Source organism: Helianthus annuus, chromosome 16 (genome assembly GCF_002127325.2).
Source record: "Helianthus annuus cultivar XRQ/B chromosome 16, HanXRQr2.0-SUNRISE, whole genome shotgun sequence".
NCBI lineage: Eukaryota > Viridiplantae > Streptophyta > Magnoliopsida > Asterales > Asteraceae > Helianthus > Helianthus annuus.
Window position 1 is genome coordinate 98632951 of NC_035448.2, and position 16080 is coordinate 98649030.

The 16080-nt window shown below is 32.2% G+C and overlaps 1 protein-coding gene across 1 annotated transcript; it reads right to left on the minus strand.

Moving 5' to 3' along the window:
• Positions 1 to 3939: 3939 nt before the first annotated feature.
• Positions 3940 to 5197, minus strand: LOC118488225. Its single transcript, XM_035985462.1, has 3 exons — positions 4880 to 5197; positions 4725 to 4787; positions 3940 to 4151 (listed from the first exon to the last, which is right to left on the minus strand). Exons 1-3 carry the CDS (start codon positions 4968 to 4970, stop codon positions 3940 to 3942), a joined length of 366 nt encoding a protein of 121 aa, XP_035841355.1. The 5' UTR covers positions 4971 to 5197.
• Between the last annotated feature and the right edge of the window lie 10883 nt (positions 5198 to 16080).

Genomic DNA, 16080 nt, shown 5'->3' on the forward strand with positions numbered 1-16080 from the left:
CATCACAAATATAATTAAAATAAACAGCACAGAATTAATGGGCATCAATATATTACCACTCTTTTAGCACGTGCCATTTTTTGTGCTTTTGCTTTCCCTTTCATGTTGTCTATAATCTTGATGGCTTCTCCCTTGAAATCAAAACATACAATGTAGTAGTGCTTGTTTTGTAGTATTGGAATGAACAACATGTCCACTTTCCTAATAGTTCCAAACTCGGTAGTCATCAATGTCGCGGCAATGTTTTCTCTGAAATTTTGTGTGCAGGTCTTTTTGTTCAGTTTTGGTTTGAAGTTGTTTTCTCCCTGCACAGAAACCAGCACAATGTGTTATAAACCAGCACCAGCACAATGTGTTATGAACCAGCACAATAATAGCATTTCATATATTAGACTAACCAGCTATTAATAAAACATTAATATTTCAAAACCAGCACAATGTGTAATAATCCAGCACATTTTGTTAAATGTGCTTTTTCTAATCTGTTATTAAAACCAGCACATATTAGAAAACATACCAGCATGTTGCATGGGCAGAAAACTCTTGCCGGTGAACCTTTGCTTCTGTAGACCTCTTCACTGTTTAGTACCAATGACCAAGCTGTTAGGACTTGGACATGTATGTATAAGTTCGGGTGAAGCGACTCCAGAAATACCCTTGAAAGTTTGTGTTAAATGCTGTCTCAAATATAAACACCCTGCATTGTTGTAATACACATTAGTTTAAATACTTATTTTTATCCAATTAAGATTTTGTTGGTTTTTATACTTACCAGGGGTCGTCAACTGTCGAGAACATCCATTCGGCTATCCTTACTTCAATTTTTTCAGTTTTTGTTTTTATTTGTACAACTCGCTGCATATATGGTGAACATAAAGGTTCGGCAGGGTGAGTTGTACGTTTGCTTTTCTTCTGGTCTCCGGCGTTTAGGTCTTCACCTATGAATTCTTGTTTTTCACTGTCTTTTTTGGGTTCCTTTTCTGGTGTTTTAAAAACCTCTCCTTGCTGTGCTGGTTGACCAGCAGCCTCATTTCCTTCTTTCTTTGCTGGTTGGCCAGCAGTGTCACTTTCTCCCTTTGGTGGTTCATTAGCATCTTCACCTCCTTTCTTTGTTGTTTCCCCATCAAGTTTACCATCTTTAACCTTTTCTCCACCTGCATCCTTTTCTTCTTCACCTATGAATTCTTGTTTTTCACTGTCTTTTTTGGTTTCATTTTCTGGTGTTTTAAAAACCTCTCCTTGCTGTGCTGGTTGACCAGCAGCCTCATTTCCTTCTTTCTTTGCTGGTTGACCAGCAGTGTCACTTTCTCCCTTTGGTGGTTCATTAGCATCTTCACCTCCTTTCTTTGTTGTTTCCCCATCAGGTTTACCATCTTTAACCTTTTCTCCACCTGCATCCTTTTCTTCTTCACCACCAACTCCATGATCAGCACCATCTTTTTTGCTGCTTGCTACCTGTTCTGCCTTTTCTATTTCTTTTATAATCTCTGGCCACATTGAACTGGTGATTCTGAAAGGAGTTGAATCAAATTGTGAGACCACCATTTTTTTTGTGATTGGGTAAGTTTAACTTCATTCCCTTCTTCCTTTTCATTCCCTCCTTCTGTCTTCTCTCCACTTCCTCCTTTTTTCTTTTCTTCATTCCCTGCTTCTGATTCTTGCTTCTCGAAATTGTACTTTTCACCATATACTACCAATCTTTTTCTCCACTCATCCACAGCATCCACAACCTCCTCACCTTTGTACTTTGTTAAACATTCTGCAATCATTTCGTGTGTTTCTTTGACATGCATGTCCAGCTCTTTTGTTTTGGATTTTATCAGACAAATCCATTCCTGAAAAGATAACCAACACATTCTTTTTATAAAGTAGCACAAATTGTAAAAGTAGCACATTCTTTTTATAAAGTAGCACAAATTGTAAAAGTAGCACATTTTCCATTTTTATTTTTACATACACATGATAAAAGTTTACAATAAAAGTAGCACATTTCAAACTAGCACAGTTTTATAATCCATTTAAACCAGCACACTTTAGCACATAAATCAGCACAATTTAACATTCCAAATTCTAACATTAAACTAACATATACTAGGTATAAACTAGCACAATTTAACATTCCAAACACTAAATGTCATAAAAGTAACACATTTTTTAACAAATGTCATAAAAGTAGCACATTTTTTCAATAACCATCTAAACCAGCACTTTTTTCAGTAATACTACAGATAAACACAATAAAATAGAAATTACCACTCCACCTGTTGGATTTGTAGGTGGAATTTGTGAGAGTTTTTCCTGGGATTGTGGAATGTCCAAACTTTGTGTAATGTCTAGAGATTCTGGGAAGTCACTAAAGTAATGATTTCTAGCTTCATCAGTTTCCTTTGAGATTTGTTGATATGTGGATAGAGGTTGTTCAGCTGGTGCTTTTTTCTTTTTCTTCAGTTTTACCTTCAAATTCTTTCGTTTTTCACCAGTTGTTGCTGCTTTCAAACTTGTTTTCTTCTTACTCTTCACCACCTTTTGAGTAGGTGTTTGTGTTGTCAAGGTGAGTTTCTGTGCTGGTTTCCCATCTTTTTCACTTCTCTTTCTTTTATTGCTTTCCACCACCGGACCAAGCTTTTTAATTGTATCATTTTTATGATACATTACAGCTGGTATCATCTTCTGTGTTGGATTTGTTCTTTGGTATGTATCATGCGCATAAACCAACTGATTGATTGATTTACAAGTTAGTTTTTGTTATTATGTTTGATAAAAAAACAATAAATATAAATCATTTTTAGATAACTACAACATACCACTAGAAATGTTATCGGTCCGATGTAATGTGCTGCTTTAGATTGGAACCAGCTTGTTGTCTTTCTGTTCAAGCAGTCGATCACGTAGCTGCACCAGTCAACATCCTTAATATCTACATCAGGTTGCAATGTTGTAAGGAATTTCATGTTGACGTTGCCACCGTGTGTGAGCTCTGCCATTATTGAGTTGAACATTACAAGAAAGTTCAGTTGAAATAGCCTTCCACTCTCCTTCTGTTCTTTCACAACATGAATAATATGATGCATTTTTGGCAGTTCATCATCAATTTTAAATTGATTTCTAAACTCTGCAACAACTGGATCACTCATTGATGGTTTAGTCAACTCCTTAACCTTCACTTTACCCATTGGTATGCCAAGAACTTCTTGTACTAGGTTAGGTGTTATCACTACATTATGTGTACCTAGATTCAGTGTGTTGATTGTAGGTTCATAATTGTTAGCGAGCCAGTATCCCAGATCAGTTGGTATTTTTGTTATATCAAAGTTCTTCATGCTTTCAAATCCCATGTTATCTACTTCTGCTTTCTGTTCGTCAGATAACACTTGCATGAATTGAGCAAGGTTTTTTGGGCTGTTCCTGATTCTAATTCTTTTTTTCTTATCAAATTCCTTGAAAAGTGTTGATCGTATAGGTTCAACGTTTGTGGCAACAGCTTTTAGTGCTGTTTTTTGTTTCTTTTCCGGTTGTTCGAAGTCACTGTCTGATGAGCCTGCAAGTAATTTCAGAAGAAACATAGTAACCAGCACAAGTTATAAAGTGTACTATATATTAAAAAAACAATAACCAGTACCATTTTGATCATTTAATACATAATAAACCATGATTTTTATAATTCAAAACATCATTGTTACATAAGGTTCAGAAAAACATGATCATAATACATAACAACATTGATAACATTAGAAAACTAAAACAAACAACATAAACATGATGATCATAGCAGGAGCTGGCTAGATTGCTACTTCCTTCCAAAATTCTTGACTGAGATTATAGGTTTTTCCTCATCTTCTTCATGTTTAGGTTGTAGGATGGGGATCTTTTGTTTTTCATCATCTTCTTCTTTTTTGGGTTGTACAACTGAGATTTCAGGTTTCTCATCAATCTCTTCTTTTATGGGATCTGAAGGTTCACCACCAGAAGTAGGATGATTGGTATAGTTTGGCCCCAGATTGCTACTTCATTCCAAAATTTCGGACTCATATAATATTCCTTTTTTGTTGGTCTTACAACTTTTAGTGGAATGGGATGCAAAGGTTCATTATCAAAAGTAGGGATTGGTTCTCCTGGTTGTACAATTTGTAGTGGTTTGGGATTGTACAGCTCTGTTTTCACACACAAAAAAGCAACTGAAACTTATATTACTTATCTCCTGAATTTAAAAGTAGCACAGTCGGTAAACCAGCACAGATTTGGAACCCAAAAAAACCACTTGTGCTAGTTTCTTCTAAAACACTAAAGTAGCACAGACGGTAAACCAACTAGAATTTGTGCTAGTTTACTAGAAAACACTAAACCCTTTGTGCTAGTTTCTTCTAAAGCAATAAACTAGCACAGATAGTAAACTAGCACAGATAGTAAACCAGCACATATTTGGAACCCAAAAAACCAACTAGAACTTTGTGCTAGTTTCTTAAAAAACACTAAACTAGCACGGAAGTTAAACCAGCACCGATTTCAAAACCAGAAAACCAACCACAACTTTGTGCTAGATATTTCTAAAACACTAAACTAGCACATAGGTTAAACCAGCACATAAAATAAACCAGCACAAAAAATAAACCAGCACTATTTCATTAAAACACAACGATGGATCTGTTTTATAAAATGCAGAACATGAATCAGTTTAGACATATTAAAACCCTAGAAATCTGTTCGTTTACAGATCCTTAACAAACCTTCGAAATCGTCATCAGGTTTTGTTTCTTTATGCTTCTGGCTTCTTGTAGATCTCTTAGAACCTGTGTAATCGATTTGATTTCGAAGAAACTTAGAAAAACCGTACAAAATTGAAACGAATACACCAAAATGCAAAAAAAAAAATGGAACGTACTCTCTGAATCCATCGTTGATGCTGTTTTTGTTGTTGTTTGTTCGATTTTCGTCTCTCTTATTGTCGATTTTAGGGGACGTTTCTTAGCCATTGGGAAGTTTTGAGAGAGAGTGAAGAAGAACTGTTTTGAATCGTCAATAACTGCTTTCCTTTTTGTCCAGTACTATTTTTTTGTTTATGGCGAAAATACCCCCGCGCGTTTTAATTGTTTACTTATCTAGTTTAATATTAGGGATTTAATCTGGTCCATTGGTTGTTTAAAAACATGGTGTAGATTGCTTCTTAGGCAACTTAGGCAAAATAGGCTTCTTAGGGGAACCGCCCCCGTTATTTTATTTATCTAAATCTATAGATATTTTTACATGCGTGTTTATAAAAATATGTCTTTATAATTATATTTTTGTATATATAATATAAAACATATATAATTTAACTAGGTTAGAACCCCGTGTATTACACGGGTTAAATAAATGTAATTTTATATATTAAATAATAAAAAGTTATATCTTTATGAAACTCGTATATTTTACGAGTTAAATAAATGTAATTTTATATATCAAATAATAAAAAAAGTTATATTTGTAAAAACCATGTGTATTACACAGATTAAATAAATGTATTTTTTTATACTAAATACTAAAAACGTCGTATCTTTAAAAGACTCGTGTATAATCGGGTTGAATAAATCTACCAAATGATAAAAAATTACATCCTTAAAAACCCCGTATATTAGACGTGTTGAATAGATCTAAAAAAGAGTTATATCTTTAAAAATTATGTGTATTACACATATTAAATAAATGTAATTTTGTATATTAAATACTAAAAACGACGTATCTTTAAAAAACCCGTGTATAGTCAGGTTGAAAAATCTACCAAATAATAAAAATAAATTATATCCTTAAAAACCCTGTGTATTACACGTGTTGAATAAATATAATTTTACATAGCAAATGATAAAAAAGTTATATTTTAAAAAACTTCATGTATTACACGGGTTATATAAATGTAACTTTGTATAGTAAATAATAAAAGTTAAATTTTTAAAAACCTCGCATTTTACACGAGTTGAATAAATATAATTTTGTATACCAAATAATAAAAAAGTTATATTTTTAATAAATTAAGATAACATTTAATATTAATTTATTAAAAATGATGAGTAACAAACGACACTCAATTATTAGATCCAAATGTAGGTGAAAATCAAAATCATCTAACAAAACAACACCAAATCAGATTTCAAACCCTAACAAAAAGGATTAACTTATTACATATTGAAATCATGTACAAAACCCGTATACATCATCAAGAAACCCAAAAGTGCTAATAACAATTAACAAATCACAGTACATGAAAAAAGTAATCAAAACCGTAATACACAAAACATATATCAGTCCAACATCAAAATCACCTATTACAGACCTTAAAAAAGAAATTGTAAAGCAAAATAACATCAATCGCCTACCATAATCTAACAAACAAAGAATGAAACAAAACGACTGAATCTGAAACATCGGATAAAACAAAACGAAATCGTATGTAAAAGAAGAAGATTCGGTCATCAAGAGATAAGAAAACAGTATATGATTCACTAAATCAACCATAAAAGAAGGAGATATCGGAATCAATACCGTCGATGATGACTATTGTCCAATGAAGATTGATTATACCTCTTCGAAAACGATAAATTGAAAGGGTCAGGAAAGGAATCGCCGATTAGGGTTGATGCTTAGAGGAATCGCCGATTAGGGTTGATGAGTATACGAATCGGCGGTTAGGGTTTCGCAGCAATCGTTTGGAGGATTTTGTGAGAATGAGAGAGAGAGTTGAGACAAAGCGTATGATAGAAGCCAAATTCAATCGGACCCTATGAGCTATGCCACATGTATGCTTATTTGGCATCAACCATAGGGTGACAAGTGTCCCCCAATGGTTTGCTTTATTAGAGATATAGATATCTATACTATATAATAAAAGAAACCAATAAGAGGACACGTGTCATTCATTGAAGCCATCTGTTTTTTATAGATAATTAATATCAATTAAAAGAGAATTATAAAATTTAATTTAATATAAATTTAAACAATTCGTATAGGAGATAATATAATATTTAAAATATTTCAAAATATTTATCAGATTTCAAAATTATTTAACCTGAAATTAACAAAAGATCTACATTAAATATAAATTAATATAATGTAAATGATTTATTTATTTTATTAAACTAAAATAGTTAAGGGTATAACCTATTTCAAAAATGTCTATAAGGGGTAAACAAAAATATTAATCGATGTTTATTGGTTCTATACTTTTATTTTTGTGTTCAACTCTCAACTCAAATACGGTAATCACTATGTTTACATGACATTTATAAGAACCATCACCGCAATCCCCCCTATCATCGTATATCAAGTACATCCGTTAGTTCTTTTTAAAGATATAAATTTTTATTAAATTCATTCAACCCATGTAATAAACGAGGTTTTTAAAGATGTAAGATTTTTACTTTTTACTATACAAAATTACATTTATGTAACTCGTGTAATACACAGGGTTTTTTTTATTGGGTAAAGGGTTACCCCGGTGATTCTATTATAGACAACCGCCAAATAAGTACAAGTAGTGAGGATGAGTTCTCCACTAGTTCATATATGTAACATCCGTTAAAATGGGTTTTTAAAATCCGACCCGTTTTGAATTAGAATCCTAATCTTTGAAACCCGAAAGCTTCGCAAAATAAATAACCGCAGAATGGATTTAATTTAGTCATCTATTTATGTAATTAATCAAATTATTTAACATTTCTTTAAATGTTGACGTTCTAAAATGGGCTTGGTTATGATAGTTATCTGTTTAATAAAATGAAATTATTTAATATTTCAAATATATATATATAGTTATTTATATAACTAGTTAGTTATATATTTAAACTAATAGTTTGTAATATAAAGTTTGGTATAAGCTAGTTAATCAAGTTAGAATTTTCTAATTAATCTAAGTTATAACTCCGTTAGTGTCAGTTAGTATAAACCTGTAGTGTTAAGAGACTTTATTGTAATTTTTTTAAAACACTAAACTAAAAAGATAATCAAGAGTGCCGCCCAAACACAACTTGATCTGCCGTTACCTTTTCTTTTAATTGATTTTGCCGATGCCTCGGTAATCGACAATGATTATTACGCGTTCCCTTTTTCGGTGCAAATCAAGAACTTGGACTCGCTCTTAACACACATACAACCAATCAGCAATTCATTGCCAAACTTGCGAGACGCGTGAACTCGATAAAACCGAAGCCTTCATCACGGTTCCACTCCCACATACCATCATAACATTTTTCACATAACCTGCACTTGCCGGAGAAACTCGTAACACCGCCGAAAACCGAGAAGACGACCGGAGCTATACGGAGTTCGACGGAACTTTCCAATCAACGTCTCGGTATCGATTCTTTCCTTTACTTCGTTTCGATCTACTCTTGTTTTACCTTCTTGTTAAACTGTCGCAATCATAGAAGCGAAATAAAACAAAAACTGTTGGTTCTGTTCGTTGTGTTTTTTTTAAATGAAGAACGAAACTCATTGGAACACGTCGGAGCCGCCAGAGATCGGAGAACAAACCGGAGAATCCAGTCATCGCCGGAAAACATCGAAGTCCTCTGTTCGTTCGTTTAGGTATAATTTTCTTGTTTCCTTTCGTTTTGCTTCACTACACATGAATCTAAAAGAATTTCAATCATTTTGATAATTACCAAAAGTATAGAACATGTTAACAGTGGGTTTAGTTTTGGTTTATAACAAAGAAGATGAAATATAGCTTGGAATCATAACTTTCATTTAACTAAATCTAATGCTATGGTAAATGGAGTGTATAGTTTCTATACATACATGTAAATTCATGTTCCATATTGAAGAAGAATTCCAACAGTTAATGCACATCTTATTATAATGAACTAAATCTTTGAATAACCAGTTAAACAATTTACGTATTGTTTAAAAAGGAACGAAGAAGACGACGTCGGTATGTTCTTTAGTATAATAATAACCAAATAACATCACATCTGATAGAAGCAGACTAGTGGTTGGGATGTTATTTGCTTTTTTTTTTCTATTTTTTTATATATATAAATCCTTTTAAATTTTACAATATCATAAGTTTTCGACCCATTTTTACTCTCGCAATATCATAATCTTTTTGGTTAATCTATAAATATATATATAGTATTTATAAAACTTACATGGAGTGATGGAATCATAGTAAATATATTTATGAACCCTCTTGTAGGAAACTTTAGAAAAGCACACTAAACTAACCTAATATTACTTATTTTCACTATGGAAAATGTTTCATATAAACACTACTCGTGACATGCATTGAATATAAAATTGGCTTTATTTTTGGACCGATTACTATTATTATTTATTATTATTATTATTATTATTATTATTATTATTGTTGTTGTTGTTTTTTTTATTTTTTTTTATATAACATAAAGGTTTAGAGTTACTTATAAGAACCCAAATAAATTAATTGTTTGTTTTGAAATTCTTTTGTGACATAAGTTATTAATGACATAAATTACAAATTCTAGATAATTAAATTGTGAACCATTAAACATTTGGAATATCATTTAACTTATGTTAATGAGTTCGTTATGTGTTATTCTAAACATCTAGGATAATCACTCTTGTTCGTTCCCTTGGATCTTTTTCCCAATCTTACTCGTACGTAATTTACAAGAAACCGCAACGCAACCAAGGTGAGTATACTCGATCCCTTTTTCCCTTTACACTTTGGGATGCAACATGTATGATTATACAAAACAAACTTTTATGCTTAAAACAAAACATACTCTATCTATGAACGAAACATGAAACTATTGTGATCAATTGCTATGCTTGTATGCTCTATGAACGATTTGTAACGTTATATGCTCATTAACTTTGCTAGCCCACCTTAACAATTATAGCGCTATAGGATTAACGCCCCGCCCGCTATTCTAATTGGGTATTGTTGAGTTAAACATTTCTATCCCGCTAAACTATTGGGATTAGGCTATTGTGCGTTGTATTCTTGGGTTTGATCATATAGTACGCCAAAAATTGCATCGCTAGTAAATTTAATCACTATGTTACATGTTGGATATGAGTTTTTATTCTATTATGCTATGTAGTCAAACTTGTATACTCGCCTTTGCTTTTGCATTGAACTCTATTTTAATACATGTTGCAGGTTAATTGTTGAAGTATGGACTAAAGATGAAACGAGATTTAGGGTGGACTAGATACACACCTAGATTAATTTATCTTTTATTGTTATGATTTATGTTGAAACCATGTTGTTGTTTTGTTTGAACCTTGTTGACAATTTAGTATTTTGAAATGAAATTTGAATTTAATTAAATATTGTCATATAGTGTTATGACGTCTCTAACAATCTATACACACTTCGTCTCATCCCGATGTTTCCGCCATCGGTTGGGGTGTGACAGATTGGTATCAGAGCCATAACTATAGGGAATTAGGAAAAGTAGGAATGCTTTTACCTAGTCTATAGTTTTAGAGCCTTATTCTTATACCTTGCTTGAAACTACTTGCATGCTACCTTATTTGCTTCTTAATTATTCTCTTTTTATCTTTTAAACATATATGTCACTTATGTGTTGATACTTGCTTTATTGTTCTATTCTTTATGTGTTATTCTCGACATGCCTTCTTACGTGTTTATACTTGTTCGTTTATTCCCCTAACATACGCTCTTTCTAAGATTTTTGCTTGATTATTATAATTCCGACAACACTCATATTATACAAACGACTCTCATTCCGTTTAAATTCTATTTTTTTTTGCATGAAATTACACCATTAAGTTAGGGGTGAAACCCACATCTTAATGGAAATTTCAATTTCAAATTCTAGTGGACCCTCGTCAACGTGTCGAAATTTAATTTTGACCCGACGAGTACCAACCACATTTAGGGTACAAAGTCGTCAAGTTAGGGGTGAAACCCGCACCTCGTCGACTAGTCCCACTCCTTGATTTTAAAGATCCCGCCAAGTCTCGAATTTTCGATTGAATTGGGGCATGTAGTAACCGGAAGGGTGAATACCGTTAACCGACTTGTCGGCGAGAGTATATCACCTATTAGGTCAAGGCATGCTTCTCAATTTCAAGAGACCTTTCGACCACTTTGGTTAGTCAACGTTCCATTTTGGAACCATCCAAATTTTAAATCGAACTTACGCTTTATTACTTTCGATCTTTTATGATGAAATTCACTCTTCTCAATTTCGAATCATTTTTGAGATTTCACTTTTGCGCATACATCATACTGTTACCTTTCATACGATTTTACACTATTAGCATGCATAATTTCACGTAATTTTATTTACACTTTTTGTAACAACAAGTGGAGACATATCATCGAGATAGGAGTGATTTCCTTACCTTGACGATTAACTCCGCTTTTTTTTCTTAGCTTACAACGACCTCGCCAACGGATTAGGGGTGATTCCCTTACCTAGGTGATCGTTACCAATATTTTCTTTAATAGACTATATTACATAAACATGATCACGTTTATATCTAAATCGTTTATCATTAGCCAAATCTCTATTTATTTCAACATGCATTGTTTATATGAACGAATTCCTTATTCCACAATCTATTTTCATATAGCTCACACACACAAAATTCTTAACCTTTACCATAAACGCTTACTCCTCGATTTTCAAAATTCACGAAATCCATTGCCCACGAAATTTTGTATTCAACGTAACTATTGAAAAAGGCTCATCTTATATCCTTAAACTAGAGATTTTCTATTTTAAATTGGGAATCAAACCAACTTTTTCACGCACACCTATAAAATACTACCAATGTTATTCAATCATTTACCAAACTTTCTTTCAAAATCAGTAAAATGTTTTATTAAAGCCGCTTTTTCAACAATCACTAAGATCGTATACCAAAATCCTTTTTCTTACGAATCAACGTTGTCACAAAAATCTCTAAACTTCGAATTTCTTCTTTAATGCAAGATCATTTAAAACGATGCAAACTTATTTACTTCTAGAACTTTTTCAACCATTATTCAATACGTCAATGTAATTTAAAATGTGTGGGCAAGGAAACTTCATAAGAACCAACCATCTCCAACGAACGTAAATCCTTTTTAAAACAAGAGTAGCATTTCCTTTCTTTCACAAAGTATAACACACATAACCAATAGATATTTTATACTCTCTTTACATTTATGAACTAGATTCTATATTTCATGTCAACTCAATCTATTTTGATTTTAATTAAACCTCACGCTTTGCTCAAGCAACTATACATGCATACTATCTTACGTGTCTTAGTTTATATCTCACGACAAATTCTCATATACCCCTCATTTTGTTTTTATACTCAAAACTTCTCGGCCTTTTACATGCTTAAATTCGTATATTACGATTAATACCACATACAAAATTATTACTTATTACACTCATATCCATATTCGTACTTATACATCTTACGCTTACACATTTATGTTTATTTTCATAATCATATACATATTCATACACTTTATATTATACTCATGTTCACAAATTATACATTTACGCCATACTTATGTCCAAGTTTATATTCATAATAATACAATTATACTTACACTCACATATTCATATTCGTGTTTATACTCATATATCCTACTTGTACTTGTACCTATACAACTATGCTTAAACTTATATTCACATCCATATATTTTCCTCATACCAATACAATATGTTTATACTTAAATTCATAGTTATACTCGCATTTATACAATTTATGTTAGACTCGTACTTATATATATACTCTCATTTATACGATTTACGTTTATGCTCACGTTCATTCATTTATGCTCAAATTTGTACTCACATTTATACTCATTTTTTCATACACGCTATGCTTATACTTTTACTCATACTCATGGCATGCGTTTTGTGTTTATGCTCTCGTGCTTGTTCATATTTAAACTTATACTATGCTCATGCTTTTTACACAAAATTTATACTTTCTCACCTATACGCGGGCGAAACCCGAGGGATTCGCTTACGTTGTTATACTATTTGGAACACAAGCGTGCTTATATGCTACATCTCTATACACGCAATCTTATTTCCAGAATTTATTTATACCTTAATTCATACGCAACTAGTACAAGCTATGTGGATCATGCGACGATTGGTATAATCGCGGGTGCACACGGGATTATGGTAATGGGCGTATGAGAACCATAGGGTGTACTAATGCGTATGGTAAGACACGGAACGTAACATGACACCGAATACGAGACAGACGTAATGTGGTCAAAACATGGTGGATACGCCGCTGGTACTTCCTATATATATAAGTGTTTTCATCATGTTACCAAATTTTCGTAAGACGTGCCATAAGAAATTCAGTGTTTTTGCAGACCTTTTAGACCAAATTCAAACTTTAAACAACTCACAAACGCATTATATCCGATTATCCACGACGAGACTTCATTTTTAACGCTCTACTTTCATCTCTACAACACACATATCATCCTTGTACTCCCCTTTCATGGTTGAGCAATCGAATCACTCTTAAACCTCCATCATTCTCCAATCTTGTTATTTATATAAACCTCGTTTACAATAATTCGGTTTAAATGTTCGAATCCTAACCTAACTCTTTACTTTTAAAACTACCTTTATATTCTTTATTCATATGCAAAGACCCGTAGTTGGTCGTTACCTCCAAAACCGTTTTATGTAAAACGCCAAATCTTCTCGTTCTTTAAAATTTCATACTTTCAAAACGTACCAAACTTCAAAGTCCCAATTTTAAATAATCCCCTTCTGCCAAAGCTCTTAGAAATCTTCCTCTTAAATAAATTTCGGGACGAAATTTCCTAAAGGAGGGGAGACTGTAACATCCGTTAAAATGGGTTTTCAAAATCCGACCCGTTTTGAATTAGAATCCTAATCTTTGAAACCCGAAAGCTTCGCAAAATAAATAACCGCAGAATGGATTTAATTTAGTCATCTATTTATGTAATTAATCAAATTATTTAACATTTCTTTAAATGTTGACGTTCTAAAATGGGCTTGGTTATGATAGTTATCTGTTTAATAAAATGAAATTATTTAATATTTCAAATATATATATATAGTTATTTATATAACTAGTTAGTTATATATTTAAACTAATAGTTTGTAATATAAAGTTTGGTATAAGCTAGTTAATCAAGTTAGAATTTTCTAATTAATCTAAGTTATAACTCCGTTAGTGTCAGTTAGTATAAACCTGTAGTGTTAAGAGACTTTATTGTAATTTTTTTAAAACACTAAACTAAAAAGATAATCAAGAGTGCCGCCCAAACACAACTTGATCTGCCGTTACCTTTTCTTTTAATTGATTTTGCCGATGCCTCGGTAATCGACAATGATTATTACGCGTTCCCTTTTTCGGTGCAAATCAAGAACTTGGACTCGCTCTTAACACACATACAACCAATCAGCAATTCATTGCCAAACTTGCGAGACGCGTGAACTCGATAAAACCGAAGCCTTCATCACGGTTCCACTCCCACATACCATCATAACATTTTTCACATAACCTGCACTTGCCGGAGAAACTCGTAACACCGCCGAAAACCGAGAAGACGACCGGAGCTATACGGAGTTCGACGAAACTTTCCAATCAACGTCTCGGTATCGATTCTTTCCTTTACTTCGTTTCGATCTACTCTTGTTTTACCTTCTTGTTAAACTGTCGCAATCATAGAAGCGAAATAAAACAAAAACTGTTGGTTCTGTTCGTTGTGTTTTTTTTAAATGAAGAACGAAACTCATTGGAACACGTCGGAGCCGCCAGAGATCGGAGAACAAACCGGAGAATCCAGTCGTCGCCGGAAAACATCGAAGTCCTCTGTTCGTTCGTTTAGGTATAATTTTCTTGTTTCCTTTCGTTTTGCTTCACTACACATGAATCTAAAAGAATTTCAATCATTTTGATAATTACCAAAAGTATAGAACATGTTAACAGTGGGTTTAGTTTTGGTTTATAACAAAGAAGATGAAATATAGCTTGGAATCATAACTTTCATTTAACTAAATCTAATGCTATGGTAAATGGAGTGTATAGTTTCTATACATACATGTAAATTCATGTTCCATATTGAAGAAGAATTCCAACAGTTAATGCACATCTTATTATAATGAACTAAATCTTTGAATAACCAGTTAAACAATTTACGTATTGTTTAAAAAGGAACGAAGAAGACGACGTCGGTATGTTCTTTAGTATAATAATAACCAAATAACATCACATCTGATAGAAGCAGACTAGTGGTTGGGATGTTATTTGCTTTTTTTTTTCTATTTTTTTATATATATAAATCCTTTTAAATTTTACAATATCATAAGTTTTCGACCCATTTTTACTCTCGCAATATCATAATCTTTTTGGTTAATCTATAAATATATATATAGTATTTATAAAACTTACATGGAGTGATGGAATCATAGTAAATATATTTATGAACCCTCTTGTAGGAAACTTTAGAAAAGCACACTAAACTAACCTAATATTACTTATTTTCACTATGGAAAATGTTTCATATAAACACTACTCGTGACATGCATTGAATATAAAATTGGCTTTATTTTTGGACCGATTACTATTATTATTTATTATTATTATTATTATTATTATTATTATTATTATTATTGTTGTTGTTGTTGTTTTTTTTATTTTTTTTTATATAACATAAAGGTTTAGAGTTACTTATAAGAACCCAAATAAATTAATTGTTTGTTTTGAAATTCTTTTGTGACATAAGTTATTAATGACATAAATTACAAATTCTAGATAATTAAATTGTGAACCATTAAACATTTGGAATATCATTTAACTTATGTTAATGAGTTCGTTATGTGTTATTCTAAACATCTAGGATAATCACTCTTGTTCGTTCCCTTGGATCTTTTTCCCAATCTTACTCGTACGTAATTTACAAGAAACCGCAACGCAACCAAGGTGAGTATACTCGATCCCTTTTTCCCTTTACACTTTGGGATGCAACATGTATGATTATACAAAACAAACTTTTATGCTTAAAACAAAACATACTCTATCTATGAACGAAACATGAAACTATTGTGATCAATTGCTATGCTTGTATGCTCTATGAACGATTTGTAACGTTAT